This window comes from Anticarsia gemmatalis, chromosome 28, assembly GCF_050436995.1.
Source record: "Anticarsia gemmatalis isolate Benzon Research Colony breed Stoneville strain chromosome 28, ilAntGemm2 primary, whole genome shotgun sequence".
In the NCBI taxonomy this organism is placed as follows: domain Eukaryota; kingdom Metazoa; phylum Arthropoda; class Insecta; order Lepidoptera; family Erebidae; genus Anticarsia; species Anticarsia gemmatalis.
The window spans coordinates 2,977,267-3,000,582 of NC_134772.1; the positions used below are offsets into that span (position 1 = coordinate 2,977,267).

At 36.8% G+C, this 23,316-nt stretch overlaps 2 protein-coding genes across 2 annotated transcripts; one reads left to right on the plus strand and one right to left on the minus strand.

Moving 5' to 3' along the window:
• Nucleotides 1-1,379: 1,379 nt before the first annotated feature.
• Nucleotides 1,380-11,749, plus strand: LOC142984738 (fatty acyl-CoA reductase wat-like). The gene is made up of 12 exons (XM_076132494.1): nucleotides 1,380-1,418; nucleotides 3,355-3,542; nucleotides 6,119-6,209; nucleotides 6,792-6,914; nucleotides 7,403-7,527; nucleotides 7,937-8,095; nucleotides 8,668-8,777; nucleotides 9,094-9,161; nucleotides 9,603-9,789; nucleotides 10,318-10,498; nucleotides 11,007-11,322; nucleotides 11,708-11,749. Exons 2-12 carry the CDS (start codon nucleotides 3,373-3,375, stop codon nucleotides 11,747-11,749), a joined length of 1,572 nt encoding a protein of 523 aa, XP_075988609.1. The 5' UTR covers nucleotides 1,380-1,418; nucleotides 3,355-3,372.
• Nucleotides 11,750-11,772: 23 nt separating this feature from the next.
• On the minus strand, nucleotides 11,773-23,048 carry LOC142984856 (fatty acyl-CoA reductase wat-like). Its single transcript, XM_076132712.1, has 10 exons — nucleotides 22,835-23,048; nucleotides 19,593-19,683; nucleotides 18,793-18,915; nucleotides 18,180-18,304; nucleotides 17,336-17,488; nucleotides 16,478-16,587; nucleotides 15,384-15,451; nucleotides 13,474-13,669; nucleotides 12,827-13,019; nucleotides 11,773-12,152 (listed from the first exon to the last, which is right to left on the minus strand). Exons 1-10 carry the CDS (start codon nucleotides 23,002-23,004, stop codon nucleotides 11,786-11,788), a joined length of 1,596 nt encoding a protein of 531 aa, XP_075988827.1. The 5' UTR covers nucleotides 23,005-23,048; the 3' UTR covers nucleotides 11,773-11,785.
• Between the last annotated feature and the right edge of the window lie 268 nt (nucleotides 23,049-23,316).

The window sequence follows — 23,316 nt, forward strand, 5'->3', positions numbered from 1 at the left end:
CGGATCGGGCTGAAATTTGACATGCAGATAGATGTTATGATGTAGGCATCTGCTAAAAAAGTATTTCGATAAATTCTATCTCCAAGAGGATAAAATAGGAGATGAAAGTTATTATGAAAATTTTGTTCTGAATCAGAAACCACGCGGACGAAGTTTAGGCAATAGCTAGTTATTTATTACTAGCTGACCCGCGCAACTTCGCTTGCGTCACATAAGAGAGAATCTATACTAATATTATAAAGCTGAAGAGTTTGTTTGTTTGTTTGTTTGTTTGTTTGAACGCGCTAATCTCAGAAACTACTGGTCCGATTTGAAAAATTCTTTCAGTGTTATATAGACCATTTATCGAGGAAGGCTTTAGGCTATATAACATCACGCTACGGCTATTAGGAGCGGAGTAGCAACGAAAAATGTTACAAAAACGGGGAAAATTTTGTCATTCTTTCTTATGTGACGCAAGCGAAGTTGCGCGGGTCAGCTAGTGCGTCATAATTTACCCAGTCTTTGTAACATTTTTTACTCGTACTCTGCTCCTATTGGTCGTAGCGTGATGATATATAGCCTATAACCTTTCTCGATAAATGGACTTTCTAACATTGAAAGAATTTTTCAAATCGGACCAGTAGTTCCTGAGATTAGCGCGTTCAAACAAACAAACTCTTCAGCTTTATAATATTAGTATAGATGTAGATAAATCGTACAAGCCGAGGCTCTCTACCGAGTTTTTGGACTAAAGTAACATTATACAACTAACTACGATCTAAACTATAATAGTTATACTCAATTAACATATTAAGTTTAAGTTTTTATCACAAAAAAACTGTTAATGATTATTTTAAGCGGACGGTAATGAACATTCAGTCAAAGCAATGAATTAGTGTTCCGTAGAAATTGCAAAAATCTCTTATTATTATGGATGAGGTTTGTATGAAATGATGAATGCACTAATATTGACTGCATCTGTGGCTTAGATGGTAGTGTATGCGACTGCTGATAACGAGGTCTAGGGTTTGATTCCCAAGTTGAGCAAAAGCTATTAGACTTTTCTAATTTATATTACAATATTCACAATAGTAACCAGGAGTTCGGAAACATCATCAGCCTAGCCTTTCTTCCAATATATTGAAGTCGGCTTCCAATCTTACTGGATACAGCTGAATGCCAGTATTACCATAGAACAAGCTTTGCTTAGTTTGAAATCAAATGACCATGTGTGAGTTGTACAATGATATTTATTTATAACCTACGGAATCCGCTTCGGCAGTACACTCATTCAGTCATTTACATGCTTAAACAAAAAAGTCCTTCGAGAAATAAGGCAAGCGTAAAACGTAATAATGTAAGTAAGATTTATATTATCTTTCTAAATATAACTCAAAACAGTCGACTATTATAGTTTAAGTGTAACAGTCGCTTTTGTAAGTATCTATTTAATTTACCTGTAGCTTTATTACGACAATTAATGTCCTCCTCCGAGCCGATATACGGCTACGGCGGTCAGTTTCATTGAAACTGTGCAGGACTTTGTTTATAGTGTCCAAGTGTGTGCACAATACACAGGTACACTCTCTATTCCATCACTCTCATAGTCTGGTGGGACGGATAACCGACACGACCAGTGAGAGGTCAGGCGCAGGACCGACGGCTTTACGTGCTCTCCGAGGCACGGAGGTCTTCGACCTCGACTTGCCTGAATCGCCTTGAATCTCTAAGAAATTCTTTACAGAAAATCTCAGAAAAGACTATTTGGTCCGACCCAGGATTCGAACCCGAGACCTCTCGCACGGCAGCCGCATATACTACCGACCGCGCCACAGAGGCAGTTAGCAGCTAGAACTACCGAGTATCAGGAGTTCACAGATTATTTACTCAGTCTATCTATCTATCGTATGGTTAGTAGTCAACCTAGTGTCAAAGTTGTTCAAGCCGCCCGAAAGGCCTTTGACATGGCTTAACGACTGTTATCTTAATTGATAACAACCGGAACCGACTTTTTACGTGCCCTCCGAACCACGGAGACGCTCAGTTCAAATATCACTATGCGGCCACCCATCTATACAATGACCGCGCCGACGGTTGCTTAACCCATAGATCGTTTACTCAGTCAGAATTTTGTATAAGTACCTCCAATAGCCTCCTTACAAGACTGTCCACTAACCCTCGGTTTCTGAGGTACATTGAGCTGCAGTTTATCTATTCAATAGCGCTTAAACTCATATATTAGGTCGGGGAAAAAGTCTTTTTGTATTATAGTATGTATGAACTTGTAATTAAATCTTTTCTCTACACAAAAAAGCTCGACATTTGGGTACCTCACGAGCTCACTGAAAGAAACCTAATGAACCGTGTACTCATTTGTGATTCTTGAAGCCAAAGAGATATTATTACAAGTTCGTACATACTATAATGCGAAAATACTTTTTCCTTGACCTCATAAAAAAACGTTATTGAATGGATAAACTACCGTTAAATGTGCTCGGAAACCGGGGGTAAATTGTTCTACTATAATAAACTGGTCCCGTCTTTACACATTATACTTCACTTTTTTTCAGCGTCTTCCTAATATACTATTAACAATCTTTTTATGAAAAATAACAAAAACAAGAAAAGCCTTCACGGTAGTTACACAATATTATGCGTTGCTTGGTTAAAGTAGAACTATTGTTATCGTTTAATTAACTTCTTAGTCATTATTAACAACAAAAAACTTTACTTTAAGGTAAACCAAGTTTAACAATAACAAAATCAGTCATTATTAAATATTCCTGAGATGAGTTCAAACAAACAAACAAACCCTTCAGCTTTATAATATTAGTTTAGATTATATGTACAATAGTATGTTAGTAAAGTTTTAAACAACTCCGTGTTTCGGTAGACACGTTAAATTGTGGGTCTCGGCTGTCATTTTTCAAAGATCTTTGACAGTCGTTACCAGTAGTCAGAAGCTTGAATGTAAAGGCAAGGGTCTCCTCCCGTAATGAGAGAAGGATGGGGCTTAAAGTCTGCGCCGGCCTAGTATTTAAGTAGGTATATTTTATAGGTATCCCTTCAAGAACTGCGTTTCAACAACTCTCACCACCGGTTTCTGAGGTAAGTACATTTAGCGGTAGTTTATCTATTCAAAAGCGTTTAAACTTATAAAAAAACGCTATTGAATAGATAAACTACCGCAAAATGTACTCAGAAACCGAGGGTCAGACATGCAAGGTCATCACGATGTTTTCCTTCACCGTTAGAACAAGTGACCATTATTTTTCATACCCTTTTAACCTTTGGAAGTAAGTAATTAGTGTGATGTCATATTTGCCTTAGTTCTGATGTAATAACTTAGATGGAATATATTTTATTCTTCAGATAAAAACCTTCCCAAACATGGACCCGGCTCAAGAGATAGAGCTGAACGCTCTGAGGTACCAGGAGCCCATGAACGCGGTGATAGAGCGCGGAGACTCCAGCGTGCAGCAGTTCTACCGCGACGCCACCGTGTTCCTCACCGGCGGCTCCGGCTTCATCGGGAAACAACTCATTGAGAAACTATTCAGGTATGAATAATTTACTAAATATAGTACCTTGTAGTAGACTTTAGGTCCTCCTTTGGTTCAACTGCTCCATGACGTAGTGGATAATGTCACCACGTCGCTACCGTTGTGTCGAGAGGTCGTGGACTCAATTCCCACACGGAAAAATATTTTGCGTGATTCACAAATAATAATAATACTGTCCTAGACGGTATCCAGCTACAGCGGTCATTTGCATTGAAACTGGCCAACGGTGCTGGACTTGGTTTATAGTGTGCAAGTGTGTGCACAATACACATGTACACTGTCTATTCCCTTACTCTCATAACCAGGTGGGACGGATAACCGATACGACTAGTGAGAGCCATAAATAGTTCTTTCGGGTCTGGTTGTAATTTGTGTCCGTTGTTTGTATGTTTGTAAAAGTCCCAAGAGCAATTCTAATGCGGAAATTATCTTTTTTAATTTAAAAAAAATGTTTTGATCAACTGTGTCGGTGCCACCGTTCCACAAAATTATAAATGAGGGGTAAATATAATGAAAAATGCATAGGAATTTTACATTTTTATTACAAAATCATGTCGCAGTACTTAAAACTGTGGTTGTGATATATTATGATCAAATAAAGACCAATTTCGTTTATCAAGACGGTCTTCTGCGAACCGTTTGACATGTGTCTTTTTGAACCACCTGCAATTAAAAAAACAGTATTAAACACATGATAAACATATTTTTTCAGGGCTGAAAACAGAAAAATATAAACTTTGTGGCATTTAGCGACTGCTGAACAAAAGGTGTAGGGATCGAATCCCGGATTGAGAGAATTGTTACTAGGTTTTAAGAGCTTATTTGAATGTTTCCAATAGAATTCGGAAACTGGCTAACGTGTCCTGTATATGGCAATAGGCCTTACTACACAAGGACTGACATTACTAACTAACCAAACTGTATTTACACTTCAGTCACTACTTTCGAATACAACAAGCCTGATTTTATATAAATACTACAACTAATTTAAAAAAAAATTGTGCCGCTTAGGGGGATGCAAAATAGAAGTTGGCCGATTCGCAGACCTTCTCAATATGCTCACAAAATTTCATGAGAATCGGTTAAGCCGTGTCGGAGGAGTACGGTAACTTACATTGTGACATGGAAATTTTATATGTGTATATAATAAACATACCATGTATTCCACGAGCCTCGTTACAGCGGTCATCTTCAGGACTGCATTCAAACATGGCGGGAGTTACAGCCGCCATCTTGTTTTGCTAGTGTCTGAAACACACAAAGAAATACATGTTCAATTCACATAAATATTATAAGTAATTCCCGCGCCTGAAAAATTACCTCATTTCCAATTTAATAAACAATAAAATATGAAATATTATGAAGCCAATTATTTTTCAAAACGTAAGCTTATCCCATTACTGTCCCACTGCTGGGCACAGGTCTACCGAAAGGAGAGAGCGAATAAGTAATCAATAGTAAGGGAAATTGCTTTCCAAAACTGTTTAAAGAATTCTCAGACATGTAAGGTTTCATCACGATGTTTACTTTCACCGTTAGAACAACTGATCATATCCTTATCCCAAACACGAATATATTTTAAACTACTATTATTATTTAAAAGATAAACCAAAATTTACGTACCTTATTTACTGCAGCACGATCACAAATAAATCTACTTTTATTATTCTACCAAATATAATATCAAAATTGAGAAATATAAATCTACGTGTAGTTTCGAGGTAGCTCACAGACAGAATGGCGGCTCCATCCCAGACTCCGGTACTACAGACGCCCTAGGACCTGTATTGATTTTTCAATTCTGTATTTTTTTTAATTTAGCTCTAATGTTAGTCAGTTTTAAGGTCATATTTGATTGATAGTTAACATTGCGCAGGTGCGGTTGAGTTATGGGGTGACTAGCCGTCTACAAAGAGACGCGGATTCGTATTCAATGATTGGTTGTTTTAGGTGGGGAAAACCTGATATGTTATGAAGCGAGGAATAAAAATAGTACGTGTGTATTGTACACATGATATTATAAACAATATTCTGAATATATAATGTCTGGTTTTGATAGAAAATGTTATTGAATGTCATATAAAATATTTGTACGCTGAGCACGAGTATTTGTTCAGAGCCTCTGTGTAATTTATTTAGATGTATGTACTAGCTTTCAGCCCACATGGAATTTTTCTCCCTTCAGGGAGAAATTTCCAAAAATACTTTTTAATAGCGTTTTTTTTGTATGAGTTTAAACGCTATTGAATAGATAAACTACCGCTTAATGCAGCTCAGAAACCGGGGGTTAGTCAGTCACTCAGTAACGGAAGAGTTTTATATATTGATTGATGATGATTATTAGCTGAACCGTGTGACTCCGCTCGCGTAAATGTCGTCCTTTTGTAGGTTGGTCACATGATCGAAAGGATTGAAGTTATTTTTTATTTTCATTATATACAATTTATAGAAATATGAGATTTATGAGATGATATTATGTTATACAATCCGATTTCAATGATATTGGCCGTCGTAGCCGCTTATCGGCTAGGAAGACATTATTATTATTTATATATCAACTTTATTTCATACAGAGCGTGTTACGTGGGTAAAGTGTACGTTCTCATGAGACCGAAAAAAGGAAAGACCGTAGAGCAAAGACTTGCAGAAATGCTAGGAGACCCTGTAAGTATAATAAATACATAGATACAAGCATACATAAAATTACACGTTTTTCCCATAGGGGTAGCTAGAGACCAAAGAACGCCACTTGGTACGATCCTTACAAACTTACTTTGCTTCATTCATATCCATACATCTTCTCATACTGATGCATAAATGATTTAAAGAACGAATATGACATGCTTTCTAGCTTATGCTTTTTTATCAGTCAATTTACAGAGTATTTTCAAATTTAACAAACAAACACCTAACTATTTACTATTGGTCTAATTTATTATTCATATGGCATGCAATGTTTCATCACGATGTTTTCCTTCACCGTTAGAAATGCTCATTATTTCTAATTCCGTCTTGTGGGGTAGGCTACTTCTAAGACATTCTACAGATGAATGACTGCTCAGTAAGTTGAGCGTCTCCCTGCTAAGGACACTTAAAAAGTTGGTTCCAGTTGTTGTCTATAGACATAAAAGTTGCTAAGTCATGTCTAATAGGTTAACTAAATAATAGCAAGCAGTCTTAAAATCGAAAGCCAGTTGCAATATATTTTATAAAATCCATCGTCTTAATTCCTATTCTTTAACTCAGGTCTTCGATGCAGTACGTAAGAAGAGTCCGGAGTTCTCGGACAAGATAGTGGCAGTCACCGGTGATGTGGCTGACATCAAACTTGGATTAAACGATAATGACTGGAACTCTCTCACGCAGGAGGTAAAGACTATTTGTATTTGTTTTTATTTATTACAACTGTTACATAAGTATTATACAAAAAAATGTAGGCCGAGGTGTATAAAATACTCCCGAGTTTTGCCGTTCAAGAAGTAATAGGGTGAGTCTGTTATTTATTGTTTACGCTATCAAACTCTGGACATCTATTGAGAATGTTTTAATTTAAATTAGAACAGATAAGCACAATAAACGAGCCGGGAATTAAACTAAACTCGAGACCTCGTGGTAAGCAGCTACTCAGACTAAACAACCTATGTTCAATTACGACTTCGCATTTTTCAGCAAAATTGATACTGATTAATCTTTTCATAATAAATCAAAAACATTTTCAAAAAGGAAGCGAGCCCAAAGCTTTAATTTACCACTTCTGAATAACTTTCGGTTAGCTTACCAGGTGTAATTTTGACATAATGGTAGGTTATCCTTAAGAAGCGAAAAGGACCTTAATTTTTATCTAACCATCTTTCCAGGTTAACGTAATATTCCACGTAGCAGCCACTACGCGGTTCGACGAGAGTCTACGAGTGGCTACATTGATCAACATCCGAGGAACGAGAGAAGCGCTCAAGCTTGGACACGCTTGTCAAGATTTTAGGTCTGCTATATTTCGTAACATAGACCATATAACTACAGAGCCTGTGGTCGGACTCACAGTCAAGAGCTAGTTAATTGATATTCAGATTATAATTTTTATTTTTTAATTTTGATTTACCTTTCTACCTTTCTTTTTATAGTAATAATAATAAATTTATTGAACTAAAAAATCACTGCAAACAACTTTTGCATGAACTGCACTCATTATACAATCAACAACTTATTAATAACAGTTATAGCTAAGTTATATGCAGACCGAATCCCTGACCTCTAAACTAGGTTTTACCCTGTATCTTGGAGATCACCTTCAACGTCTAGGGTGCTATCTTTAACTTTCAAGCGTGCTATAGTAATTGTACCTACAATGAAAATTTGGAATAGATTTTCAACCATCTTTTCTCATCATCCAGGTCTTTCGTTCACGTATCATCAGCATACGCCAACGCGAACGTCCAAGACCTTGGTTCCGAGGTGTTGGAGCAATTCTACCCATGTCCAGTTCCTCCTGACGTCATGATACGATTGGCAGAAACTGTCAGTGATGAGAGAATCAAGGAGGTTGAGAACAAGTGAGCGTCATCAGGATTTTGCTTTCTATTAGGGCTATTTCGGACGTACCACAACCACGCGAAAACGACAACCACTCCACCACGACAACACATGGTCGCGTGCATACTCTCCTATTAAAATGAAATATGATGCATACCTAAAATTTGTTTTATTAAGGGCATGCAAAGTCCCCAACCCGCACTTGGCCAGTGGTGGACTCAAGGCCTAACCCCTCCCCTCGTTTGGGAGGAGACCCTTGCCCTGCAGTGGGACAGTAATGGGTTATAAAAACAATTTACTCGTACCACATTTTGCCGCCGTTGTAGTCAGGATGTGTGACTTCTGATCACGAGGTCTCGAGTGTTTTTTCTAATTTGTATTTCAATATTATCAATTGAAACTGCAATTTGGTACCATGCCCGTTATGTAGCAGTAGGAACAGTCCCTATAACATAACACTGACATTGTTAATGGCAAAATGTTGGTGTACTTCAAACACACCTACACCTTCGGATATAAGAGGCGTAAAAATATCCATTAGTATTTCACTCAGCCAATATCGTAATTTAAATAATATTATTTTTCTTTCTAGATTCATCAAAGGATATCCTAACACGTACACGTTTGCTAAAGCCATAGCTGAAGAAGAAGTCAGGAGATGGACTGGTCGTATACCAGCCTGTATCGTGAGACCAGCCATAGGTAACAAAAATAAATATCATTGGCCAACTCACACACAGTCATTAGATTCCAAACTAAGCAGAGCTTGTACTATGGTACCTTAATAGAAATATAGCATTACGTTCTAACATATTTGAAATGACTACCAGGCTCCGAACAAATACTCGTGCTCATTACACAAAAATTTATCCCGAGTGTATGTCTGTCTTCCTAGGGCGTCATCTCCACGCGTTTAACATTTATATGGCAGGCGTGTTCGACTCAAAGTTTTGATATTTAAGAGGAGACCTTTGCCCAGCAGTGGGATAGTAATAGTATACATTTTACTTTGTTTCAGTAATATCATCATATAAAGAGCCATGTCCTGGCTGGACTGACATGAGCTGCGCTTTTGGTGCTAGTGGGGTAAGCACATAAGTGTTACTTTTACAAATGTTTGATTTATTTGAACAACTTACACTACCTCTTTGGTCTGGGCGGTGATTTATACGACTATTTATACTAATTTATCATGAGTAGCCCAGAGTTTGGTGACGTACCCGGTATATAGCAATAGGCTCGTCCCCTATTACGTGGGATAACATTGTAAATGCTGAAACGTCGGTGTAATTCATACGCCTCTTCCTACACCGTCCTGTAGACAGGCTGTAATGACTTAACATAGAAAAAGGGAGACATATTATACCTAGGACACATTCAGAATCTATACATTTTCTAATGAGAAAATAGAAATCCCAATCGCACTTTGTCCGACCTGGTAAACGAACCCGAGACCTTGGAGTAGTAGTCTTACACTATCCCTCAAACCACGGAGGTAGTCAGTTTTAATATTTTTTTCTCTTACAGTTAGTCCTGGGCCCAGCATCAGGCCTGGTCCATGCGTTGTACATCGACAACGACACACGGTTCAGTCTGGTCCCAGTGGACTATGTCAACAACGGACTTATAGCCGCCGGCTACGAGACCGCAAGAAGACAGGCTGATGATGTGAAGATCTACTCCATATCCAGTGCGAGGAACCTTTGCTCTTGGAGTGAGTAGGACTTCTAATTTGCTTAATCTAAATTGCTTATATTTTTAAAAAAATAGCGGCGTTCTACATATATGAACAGTGATAGCCAAATGGTATAAGTAAGTACCTTTCCACGCATGTGGTTGACAATCCGAACCCGAGGCAACACACCAATGACTTTTACAAGATATGTGTGTATTAGACATAATGATCACTTGTTCCAACGATGAAGGAAAACATCGTGATGCAACCTTGCATGCCTGATGCCATGAGAGTTCTTTAGAAAAGTTCTTGAAGGTACACAAAGTCTTCGACAGTCGTTAACAGTTGTCAGAAGTTTAAAAGTCTGACAACCAGTCTTACCGAAGAGTATCGTGTTATAACTCAGGTAACTGGGTTGTGGAGGTCCGACAGGCAGTCGCTCCATGTAAAATACTGGTATTCAGGTGCATCCGGTGAGACTGGAAGTCGTCTCCAATATAGTTGGAAGAAATGCTAGGCTGATATATTATGTATAGATATGTAGTAACAAAAGTATTTTCCTTACAGATACGATGTCAACGACAGTATTGTCAGTAGCAGAGAACCTGCCTACGCCCGTATCTGTTTGGTACATCTACATTATAAACACATCCAACACTCACCTGTTCTTATTATTAACCTGGATTTTACATCTCATTCCTGGCTATCTACTGGACTTTATATGCGTGTTGTTAAGGAAAAAACCAATGTAAGTTATCCTACTATTATAAACGCGAAAGTTTGTGTGGATGATTGTTACTCTTTCATGTAAAAACTATTGGATCGATTTTAATTAAATAGGGTAGTTGACTACCAGTCAAATCAGCTACTTTTTATGAAATGTCAAAAACACATTTTATTATAGAAATATGACATAGTGACGTCACTGTCTGTTTTTCGTTGGAATCAAATGAGTGCCTAATAAAATGTTTCAATCTGTTGCAAATTTAATTTCAACATTATTTAAGAAAATAATTCACATAGCGTTAGCATTTTTGATTAACCTTTTGCGAGTACAAGTTTAATAATTTTTCGTTAATCAACTACCCTATTTGGTACACAAATAGTAATAGCTAGATTAGCACAGATACTTTTTACTACGGGAAATGTTTTCACTCGGACGATGTTGCCTTCGAAAACTTGTTATACTAAATATATATTGTACATTTCCAGGTTCTCTACTAAGTTATTTTTAATTCATGAATTTTATTTTTCAGGTTTACAAAGCTCTATAAAAAGATCTACAATCTGTCTAAAGCATTATCCTATTTTGCTACAAGAACCTGGATTTTCGACGACTCAAACACTGATAAATTATACCAAAGTCTTTGCGAAAATGACAGAATTATTTTCAACTTTGACACTACAGATATAGATTATAAAGATTATTTAACTATTTGGTGTATTGGGCTAAGGAAATATGTGCTCAAAGATGGCCTAAAAAATACGATCTACGCAAGAAAAAAACAATTTTGGTTGCATAAATTGAATTTGATTGTTACTGTTCTATATTTTTATTGTTTTTATAAGTTGGTAATGTTATTTATCTATGGAATAAGCTGTTTATGTTTTTAATGTTTAATGTACAAAAATAATGACTATGGAATTATATGTTTTTGTCTATGATGTTGTTGTTTCTTTTTTGTAGTAAAATTGTCTTTGTTTAAAAACTTTTTTTGATTTTTTTTTATTAGACCTCAAATTGTGTCTCGTAATCGTATTGTTTCTTTTGTATAATACGTATTAGTCAAAAGATATTTCTTATCCCTATATAGTTTGTTTTTATATAGCCTAGCTATATAAAACCAAACAAAATCAGAGGGCTTTCTATAGGATGTGAAAACATAATTTCCTCAAATATTTCCTTAAATATGTTTTTTATGACCTTTTCTACGGACTAATTTCTAATAATTTCCAGTCCCATTCACATCAAAGGAAGAATTATGAACTAAATACTTAAATAAACAAAAAAAAGCATTTTCTTCAAAAATATTTATTAAAATACAAAACTAAAAAAGTATCTACCTAATGAAAATATCACAGCACTTAGCCAATAAAGGGCATAAAAATATAATCCGACCACAACATAATTGACAATTCGGAAAATCTTTTGCTTTTTGTAACCTGAGTTAGTGTTTACTAAACCATCTTTTACAATATACTTTCTAATACCTATAGACCATACGAAGATGAATTCTTTCAAGTCGACTGTTAGTAAGTCACAGTTGTATATCGCTTTGTCAGCATCGCTCATTCTCTTTATCATGGCTTGAAGATTCTGGTCGCCGAAGTCCCATAAGTGGTTTGCGTAGTAATCGTATGCAGCCGAGAATTTGTCCAGTCTTTTGTAGATGTCCACAATTCTATAAATAAGAGAAATTATAAGTCGCTAATTTATAAAGAATACAGTACCTACCTATCTATACTATTATTATAAAGCTGAAGAGTTTGTCAGTTTGAACGAATTTCGTACACATATAAATTTTTACCCACGCGGTCGACTTTGCGGGCAGAAGCTAGTCGTCACCAGCCCAGCATTTCTTCCAACTATGTTGGAGTCGGCTTCCAGTCTCACCAGATGCAGCTGAATACCAGTGTTTTACATGGAGCGACTGCCTATCTGACCTCCGCAACCCAGTTACCTGGGTTATAACACGATACCCTTCGGTAAGACTGGTTGTCAGACTTTCAAGCTTCTGACCGTCAAATATCTTTGAGAATAAGAGTCGGGACCCACAATTTAATGTATCTTCCGAAACACGGAGGAACTCGATATGTATAAGATGGTCACCCATTCACAGAAAAACCTCGGCGAGCGTAGCGTAACCTCAGAGATAGATCCGTGCGGCAGTTGTTAACTAAGTTTAACTGAAGCTTATTTCGTTAAGCTAAAAGCCTTTTTTTCTGATTCTTGCAAAAATATATAACTTAATGTAACAGAAATGTTAGATGCATATTTCAATTACTATCAAAGGCAGTATTCACGCGGACGAAGTCGCGGTAGAAGTATAGTACTTCATAAAAATAAAATACTTACGCATTGATATGAGGAGGTTTCTTTCCGAGGATTTTGAAAATGCCATCAATAGCATACGCCGGTATATAATGTAGGAGAATAGCAAAGAACCAATACAAGTATTTGTTGGTAAATATTAGTACCTCATTGTACCAGAGAGCTTTATCACAAGCCAGCAAATGATGATTCTGTCTCACCGTGTCTGTGCTAAATTCTGAAATAATATAGAATAATCATTATTTAGTTTTTTTACTCCCACACAAATAATGCTCTTGTGTCGCGGGGACTTTTACAAACATGCAAACAACGGACACAAAGTACAATCAGACCGGAAACAATTATATGGATAGTACTAATAATTGTACCGTGTGGGAATCGAACCCACGACCTACCGACGCAAAGGTAGCAGCGTGGCGACCTAAACCACTGATCATTAACCATAAAACAAAAAGGTATATCCTACTAATATTATAAATGCAAAAGTTTGTGAGAATGTATGTATGTATGTTTATTACTCTTTCACGCAAATACTGCTGAACCGATTACAATGAAATTTGGTATATAGGTAGCTGAAGATCCAGTATAACACATAGGCTTTATCCTGGAGTTCCCGAGGGATCGGGATTTACACGGGAAGGGTTTCCACGCGGCCGGCGGCCTCTACTTACTAAATGCCAGGTATTTTTCCTTCTTTGCTATAATGTATATAGGTATATCAGTGTTTCCGTCTTTTCGTCTTTCCGAAGCGTCCCAGGGTGCTGCTATGATCGTATTGTTGACATAGTCTAAGGGAGCCATCGCCATTTTAGTCTCCACATTAACTCTGAAAACGTTTAGTATTCCTAAACCTGTGGCTAAGAATACCTGAAAAATTGAATCTTGTTTAATAATCTATACTAATATTATAAAGCTGAAGAGTTTGTTTGCTTGTTTGAACGCGCTAATCTCAGGAACTACTGGTCCAATTTGAAAAATTATTTCAGTGTTAGATAGCCCATTTGTCAAGGAAAGCTATCCATACTAATATTATAAATGCGAAAGTAACTCTGTCTGTCTGTCTGTCTGTCTGTCTGTCTGTCTGTCTGTCTGCTACTCAATCACGCCTAAAATACTGAACCAATTTGCGTGAAATTTGGTATGGTGGTACTTTGATATCCGAGAAAGGACATAGGCTACTTTTTACTCCGGGAAAATATCTCATTCCCACGGAAAACAGCGACAATCGGCAGAAACCGCTCCACCGCTTTGCGGTTGCACTGGCGCTTTCACTAGATGGCGCTACTGGCAATAAAAAATCGCACTATCATTACGTTTTATGTCTTAGCTGGGTAAGCCTACGCTTTGGAGATTTTTAACCGAAATTTGATTATTATGCTACTTACGTTATTCTAATCAGTTGGGGTGATACTCTTTCGAATTGATATTAGTTTGAAATAGTTTCCACTAAATATTTCGTGTTAGTTATAATAAATTTGTTTGTATATTCTTTTAAGTAGTTTTAATTACATTATTTTCGTATTTAATGTTAATTATACCCATTTAGTGGTATTTGGTAGAATTTCGTGTAAGTTTAATTGTATATTCTTTTAAGTACTTAGTTATGAGTATTATGTATATTATAGTATATGGTCACCCATCCACGGAACAACCTCGGCAAGCGTAGCTTAACCTTAGAGATGGATGCGCGCGGCTGTTACTTAGCTACGAGGTTCTCTTATCTATACAAATTATTATAAAGCTGAGTTTGTTTGAACGCGCTAATCTCAGGAACTACTGGCTCGAATTGAAAAAATATTTTTGTGTTGACCATTTACCGAGGAAGGCTATAAGCTATATAACATTACGCTTCGGCCAATAGGAGCGGATTAGCAACGAAAATTGTTACAAAAACGGGGAAAATTATGACCCATTCTCTCTCATGTGACGCAAGCGAAGTTGCGCGGGTCAGCTAGTGGGCTATATATCATCACGCTACGACCAAAAGGAGCCGTTTACCAGTAATAATAAATAATGATTATGTAACCCATTTATGTCCCACTGCTGGGCAAGGGTCTCCTCCCGCAATGAGGGAGCCTTGAGTCTACCACGCTGGACAATTGCGGGTTGGGGACTTTGCATACCTTCAAGAACTGTTCTAAAGAACTCTCAGGCATGCAAGGTTGCATCACGATGTTTTCCTTCACCGTTGGAACAAGTGATAATTATTAGGTTGGGGAAAAAGTCTTTTCGCATTATAGTATGTATGAACTTGTAGTAAAATCTCTTTGGCTTCAAGAATCACAAATGAGTACACGGTTCATTAGGTTTCTTTCAGTGAGCTCGTGAAATACCCAAATATCGAGTTTTTTTGTGTAGAGAAAAGATTATATTACAAGTTCATACATACTATAATGCGAAAAAACTTTTTCCCCGACCTTATATTTAATCAATAGAATACCTTGCCTTTACTATTGAGGTTTTTCATTTGTGGCCTGTAGTTTGGCAACCGGTATATGGCTACTAGCAAATCATGGTACATTTCAGTATACTTCTGCCCAAACCTTTAAAAATAGTAAATGAGGAGTTAGGAGTTACTTACGCCTGTAGGACCATTGATAGTGGTGACGTCCAGCCATCCTGGACCTGGTTCATAATAAGCTGGCAACACTGGAAAATATATTTTAATATTATAAATGCGAAACTATCTCTGTCTGTCTGTTACTCAATCACGCCTAAACTACTGAACCAATTTGCATGAAATTTGGTATGGAGATATTTTGATACCCGAGAAAGGACATAGGCTACTTTTGACTCGGGAAAATGACGCATTCCCATGGGAAAATTCGGGTGGCAGACGAAGTCACGGGTAAAAGCTAGCAAAGAGTAAATTAAACCAAATTAATAAAATAATAATTAACACTAGCTTCAAGTTGTCAAAAATTGCACATCCGCTATAAATAAACTGTTGATTCAACACTAATTGTAACATCCTATGTACACAGTCCATACTAACATTATAAATGCGAAAGTAACTGCGTCTGTCTGTCTGTCTGTCTGTCTGCTACTCAATCACGCCTAAACTACTGAACCAATTTGGATGAAATTTGGTATGGAGATATTTTGATACCCGAGAAAGGACATAGGCTATATATATCATCACTTATTAATGTTACAAAAACGGAGAAAATTTTCACCCATTCTCTCTTATTGGACGCAAGCGAAGTTGCGTAAGAAGCTAGTTATGAAATAAATGTATCTTTTATCTTTAACTCATCACTATAAGAACTAGCTTTCGCCCTTTGGTTTGTGACTTAGGACAGAATTTTCATACAATTTCAATCCCCTATTTTATCCCTTTGGGGGTAGAATTTATCAAAATCCTTTCTTAGCGGATGCCTACGTCATAACATCTACCTGCATGCCAAATTTCAGTTCGATCCGTCCTGTGGTTTGGGCTATGCGTTGATAGATCACTGTCAGTCAGTCACCTTTGAGTTATATTAGTTTTGAAATTTCGGCCAGTACGAGGGTAAATCGCTTTCTTAAAAACTTAAAAACTTATACCAGAGATAAATTTTAATTTTTAGATCAGTCGGGAAGTCGCCCATCCGCAGGTAAAGGATTATCCATTATTTACGCCACACCCTGTATATTTAGATTTAGATATTCGCTAGCGTTTCAAAAGGAACCTACCTAAAGGAGGTCTGATGATGCATGTCGGGAGACTGGCAGCTGTAACCCTCACCAGTTCTTCAGCAACTGCCTTCGAAAATGTGTAGGTGTTCGGCCATCCTTCAATCAACCTGTGAACACAGTATTTATAAAAAGCATGGAAAACAAAAAAACAAAATTATGAGCTATCATATCTAGTAACTAATATTATAAAGGTGAAGAGTTTGTTTGTTTGTTTGAACGGGCTAATCTCAGGAACTACTGGACCGATTTGAAAAATTCTTTCAGTGTTAGATAGCCCATTTATCGAGGAAGGCTATAGGCTATAAAGCTATATATATATCATACGCTACGACTAATAGGAGCAGAGTACCAGTAAACAATGTTACAAAAACTGGGAAAAATTTCACCCATTCTCTCTTATGTGACGTAAACGAAGTCGCGCGGGTCAGCTAGACTAGTAATAATAATAATGTTCTCCTGGCCGATGTTCAGCTGTGGCGGCCAGTTTCATTGAAACCAGTCAACTGTGCAGGACTTTGTTTATAGTGTCCAAGTGTGTGCACAATACACAGGTACACTCTCTATTCCATCACTCTCATAACCAGGTGGTACGGTAAACCAGAACGACCAGTGAGAGTTCAGGCGCAGAAACGACGGCTTTGCGAAGCACTACGACCTTAACTATCTAACTCCCGGCGATCTCTGAGAAATCCTTAACAGAAAATCTCAGAAATTACTATTTTGGCTCGACCCAAGATTTGAACCTGAAGGGTCTGCGTGACAATCACATACACTACCGACCACGCAACAGATTTATCAAATACTTAAAGCTTAACCTTATATCATAATATGAGAAATTGATACTTTATTGCTTACCCATCGCCGATACTATCCAGTCTCTTTCCACCATCTTGTTCAGCCAAGGATATGAGGACTTCTGGAGATATAGGGCACGGATAGAACTGTTCTAACACCTTCGTACGGGCTTCCGTCGCGTGGCAGAAAGCCGTGGAGACGTATACATAGCTCCTGTAGATAAAAACACATTTTTTTTAACCCATTACTGTCCCACTGCTGAGCAAAGGTCTCCTCCCGAACGTGATAAGGGTTGTCCACTCCTAAATTTTTTTATTTATTTATATGGCAAAGCAACGTTTGTGGGGTCAGCCAGTGTTGTATATAATATGTGACCGCGCCACAGAGGCAATCAACTACTAGGATAACATAAAATTGGTATACAACGTGCCGCTGCAATGGCTTATTTCCTTCAACGTATGGATATATAGGCTATAGATCCTTAGTCATGTAAAATACAACAATTTGTATTATTATTATTAATTGCCGACTTATTAATAATTAACTTTACTTAAAAAAAACCATAGCGTGTACATCATAATCAACTCGAGTACAATTTGTTCTCTAACTCGAATCAATGAAACTAAAATGAGAAAGAATACAATAAAGCCTCTCTTTCCTTGCGACTCTGCTATTGGACGAGCGGCGCACGCGGCGTTGCCGCACCGTTTGATATACTTTGATCGTTTGTACAGAGTGTTACAGTTTTGATTACATTATTTTATTATTTATGTGACATTCATTTCATTTTTTTCAATTAACCAACAATGATATTTATTTGTTTGTTACATGATTATTAACCCCTAACCCTACCAATAGGTTGAACGAAATAAGCCATTGTAGCGGCACGTTGTATAATACGTACTTGAGTTTCGAGCATTGTTTAGCCAGAGCGATGGATTCTCTCGTACCACGCACGTTTGTCAAAGTAGTAGTCGCTAGTGGAGCGTTGAAAATAATCGTCGCAGCTGAGTGTATTATCATGTCCACCTGAAAAATTTGAATTGAAAATTGTATCGCATTCATTAATCTAGAAGGCCTTTGACATGGCTTAACGACTGTTATCTTAATTGACAACAACAGGGACCGACTTTTAAAGTAAAAAGTTGAAATTTGTTTTGTTTGGAAGAGTAGAGAAGCACTAAAAGACGAATATTGGAAGCCCCGAAGGGGTGAAATGTGGGAAAATATTTTATATGAAAACAAAAGTCCACGCAGACGAAGTTGCGGGCGGCTGCTAGCGTACTTATTTAAAGCTTAGATTAGATATACATGTCTGAAATCACAAGCTGGATCCACAGCAAACGATCCAATTATACGATCGCGCGTGCCTGGATTGTGTTTGGAAACCAGTCCAAAGCCCGAAGGTAAAACTCGAGGAATCCATGATCCATGACTTTAGATCGCGGGCCATGGATGAGATCAAAAACGGATAGTTTAATGTGAATTCGGCTACTGAAAAATTAAGAGTAAATTACCTCAGTAGTAAGCATGGTCCAGTCTTCATAACTGAGTCCTAACTTGAGATCGGCCACATCTCCTTCTACAGGCACGATCTTTTTTGCAAAATCCGGCTGCTTACTACGCAGTAGGTCGTACAACTATGGAGACAAAAACAAACATTAAAAAAATACACTTATTGCAAAATCAAATCATTAATTTAGGTCAAATGCTGACACTTAAGATAGTCAATGATATAGAGAGTGAATTCATTTGATGATGATTTCGTAGGTAGAGATCAAAGAATGCCACTTGCTAATATTGCTTAAACATCATTTATTTAACTGCACTTTTGGTAAGCCCATTACTATAATGTAACGGCTCCTAAACGCGATTAAAAATTAAAGGTAAGAATACCTTATTTGTTCACCCGACGGCGACGTTTCGATCGAATAACAGCGACCGTGGTCACAATTTTGAATTGCGTTTAAGACCCGTTACATTATAATATTATGTGTACAAGTCGCGAGAGTTAAAATCGTTAAGCCCATTACTGTCCCACTATTGGGAAAGAGTCTCCTCCCGGCATGAGGAAGGGATTAGGCCTTGAGTCCACCACGCTAGGCAAGTACGGGTTTTCATCCTTCAAGAGCTCTTCTAAAGAACTCTCAGGCATGCAAGGTTGCATCACGATGTTTTCCTTCACCGTTAGAACAAGTGATAATTATTTCTAATACACACATAACTTGGAAAAGTCATTGGTGTGTTGTCTGTACGAAACCTCAACCAGTTGCGTGGGAGGCGCAACTTAAACCACTCGTCTATCAAAAACACTTACCGGATCATTTAAAATCTGGTTCAATCTTTCTTGCACATCTTTTCCTTTCTTAGATCTCAGCAGTATAAATAACTTCTTGATAGCACATGATCTGTGAAGATACGGGTTTAAGGTTAATGGAAAATTTACAAACAAATCGACGATTTTTGATCGACAATCCATTTTTTACTCTATCGTAATTACGGGTATCAGTTTAATAGATATCTGAAATCAAAGTACTAGGTCGGAGAAAAAGTCTTTTCGCATTATAGTATGTATGAAGTTGTAATAAAATCTTTCACTACACAAAAAAGCTCGATATTTGGGTACCTCACGAGCTCACTGAAAGAAACCTAATGAACCGTGTATTCATTTGTGATTCTTGAAGCCAAAGAGATTTATTACAAGTTCATACATACTATAATGCTAAAAGACTTTTTCTCCGACCTAATAGTATTAATTACTTTTAATTAACGAGTTTTATAAAGGCATATGGTCGTAAATTTTAAAAGTTACAGCGCATAGGGTAGTATTTCGAGGTTCGTACCTCTGATTTCAGGAAATTATTAAAGTTATACCCGTAATTACGATAGAGTAAAAAAATGTATTGTCGATAAAAAAGGTGTTAAGACCTTATTTATATGCTACATTAAAATTTAAATACCTAATTCTACATTTCAAGTAGTGTCACTTTACCTATAACAATATTTTTATAATTTGTAATTTAAAATTACAATTTGACATTAATCTGAGTTTGGTAACGTGCCCGGTATATGGCAATAAGCTCGCCCCTTATTACATGGGTCTAACATTTAATCGCAAAACGAGGGTGTATTTCATACCTACTAAGCTACACCTTCGGGTATAACAAGCGCGAAGTAAATAAAACAATAGATTTAAATTATTTGCCAATCATACAAAACACGCATACAAACAAAATAAGCAATGATTTGTAAATTACACAAATAATACTAGTCAGAATTGAACCCGTGACCTCTACACGTAGTAGTGTCGTGGTTTTTACTAAATGTATTTTACTTTTTAAATTTGTTGCAATTTTACACGTGTAAAGAAAATTAATATTCATACACACATACATACAAACTTACATTTATCTATACGAGTACATACATATTTACAAACATCCATACATACTTACACCTATGCATACATACATACAAACATGTTTACTTCCTATAGGGGTAGACAGAGACCAAAGAACGTCACTTGGTACCATCCTTACAAACTTCCCTTGCTTCATTCACATACATACATGTTGTCATACAGAACCGCCGGTTACGAGTACTACGCACCTGACCTTTTTGAAAGACATCACAGATATGATCTGTATGAAGCAAAGGTGTATGTAATACACGTTTTGCCATTAACAATGTAAGTCCCATGTAGTAGGGGGCGAGCCTATTATCATATGTTGGGCACGATACTATTGCAAAATATTCTACTAATATTATAATATCGAAAGTCTGTGAATACAGATGGATGTATGTATGTACGCTTGTTACTCTTTCACGAAAAAGCTTCTAAACAGATTTTTATAAATATAGGCATTTTAAGGTAAAATGCGTGTTCGCGTTAATCCCCGGATTCTATTATACATTAAACATGCAACGCGAGAGTTTAAAAGTTATGAGATTTTTGTAAAATTTGGTTCGCTGATAGCATAGCTTATAACCTTTATTAACACATAGGATAATAAATCTTTTCGAGCGAACGAAGTAGAGTCCAGAAGCTAGTTTTAATATAAATTAGAAAAGACCGATAGCAATTTTCCCAACCTGGGAATCGAGCCCAAGACTTTATGATCAGCAATCGGATTCACTACCAACTGGACATTTTACAATAAATTGTTATTCATTTAATGCTCTATTTTAATGTAAACAAGTAGCGAAATTTTTACAAGAATTCATTTAAATAAATAAATTTAATTTAATTGATTTATACAATTGAGAACATTCTAAAAGAAATTTAAAAAAACCGCGCAAATGTCGCGGGTTTGTATAATTTAAAGTTTGTATACGTTTTGACAATATTATTTCTAATTTCTAAGTTTAAAAAAACCTCAGTAATAGCGCAGACTAAGTCTATAAATTTTATCTTTTTGATACCATAAGTGTTATGGTGCTCCCACACAGCAGTTATATAACGTTAGAAACTGACTTATAACATTTGTTTATAAACAAATTTGTTTGAAAATTTTATTAAAATTGTTTTATTATCGTGTTACACAATATTGTATAAGTAACTACATTGTAGACCAAATAATTTTATATCAAACGAAATGGACATTTCGGGGATCGAACGTGGTTATTTCAAAACATTTCTAGAGTCTGCAAATACTGAGATTTTAGATATCTATACTAATATCATATCTATACTAATATCATAAAGCTGAAGAGTTTGTTTGTTTGAACGCGGTAATCTCAGGAACTACGGGTCAAATTTTAAAAATTCTTTCAGTGTTAGACAGCCCATTTATCGAGAAAGGCTATAGGCTATATAACATCACGCTACGGCCTTAAGGAGCGGAGTAGCAACGAAAAATGTTACAAAAACGGGGAAAATTGTGATCCACTCTATCTTATGTGACGCAAGCGAAGTTGCGCGGGTCAGCTATGTATCCAGAACGACTATCACGGAGTATTTTGCACTTTTACCAACAAGGGTTGGTAAATAGGTATTGTGGATACGAAATTTTATGAATACTAATCACATATTATTGGATTCGGGCACGATTATGGATAATATTTAAACTTTAACAAAATTAATAATTAAAGATAAATAAATAAATAAATTTAACCCATTACTGTCCCACTGCTGGGCAAGGGTCTCCTCCCGTAATGAGGGAGGGGTTGGGCCTTGAGTCCACCACGCTGGCCAAGTGCGGGTTGGGGACTATATTAAGATAAATAATACCTCGTATACTCGACGTTTCGATCAAATTGCATCTCCGTGATCACGGGCTGACTGAATCTTTACCGGATTATAATAATTAATTATTTCGAATTATGGTGTCAGATAGTTTCGGTTTTGGATATAAGACTTTGAAGAAATTATTAAAATTAACAAATGAAAAGCTTGTCACAAAATCTAACCGAACTTTTTTATCAGCTACGGATACGAATAAATTTGCCTTTGGGATATCTGAAAGTTTTGGTTACGGTATCAGACTTCTATCAATTCCCTGATTATGCCAGTAAGAGACCTTAGCCCAGTAGTGGGACAATAATGGGTATATTACTTACCTGAACAGTTTCTCAATGAGTTGTTTCCCGATGAAGCCGGAGCCGCCGGTGAGGAACACGGTGGCGTCGCGGTAGAACTGCTGCACGCTGGAGTCTCCGCGCTCTATCACCGCGTTCATGGGCTCCTGGTACCTCAGAGCGTTCAGCTCTATCTCTTGAGCCGGGTCCATGTTTGTGTCGACGTACCTCCAAAACTACTTGGCAAAGACTAATACAATTAACAATTCAGCAACAGCTTTTTACATTGTAATAAGTAGAAATAAAAATACTTAAAACCTTTGAACTTTTATGCAATGTGAATTAATTATTTTGGGTCGCGTCACGTTTTGCATATTTAAGTTAAATGACTTAGTCAATTGGAGCATTTGAAAAACGCAAATTTGATTTATTCAAAGTAATCCCTATTAATTTGTAAACTATTTAAATTAAATTAATTTCGAATCGTAAAGAACATCGGTCTAAACAGTGCACTTACAACGCAA

Coding starts and splice junctions, on each gene's coding strand:
- LOC142984738 (XM_076132494.1), top strand. CDS start 3,373: ATGGACCCGGCTCAAGAGATAGAGCTGAACGCTCTGAGGTACCAGGAG. Junction 6,210..6,791: donor CAGAAATGCTAGGAGACCCT/GTAAGTATAATA, acceptor TCTTTAACTCAG/GTCTTCGATGCAGTACGTAA. Junction 9,790..10,317: donor GAGGAACCTTTGCTCTTGGA/GTGAGTAGGACT, acceptor TTTTCCTTACAG/ATACGATGTCAACGACAGTA.
- LOC142984856 (XM_076132712.1), bottom strand. CDS start 23,004: ATGGACCCGGCTCAAGAGATAGAGCTGAACGCTCTGAGGTACCAGGAG. Junction 18,305..18,792: donor GGACCATGCTTACTACTGAG/GTAATTTACTCT, acceptor CAAATTTTTCAG/GTGGACATGATAATACACTC. Junction 13,670..15,383: donor CTATCAATGGTCCTACAGGC/GTAAGTAACTCC, acceptor TCAATTTTTCAG/GTATTCTTAGCCACAGGTTT.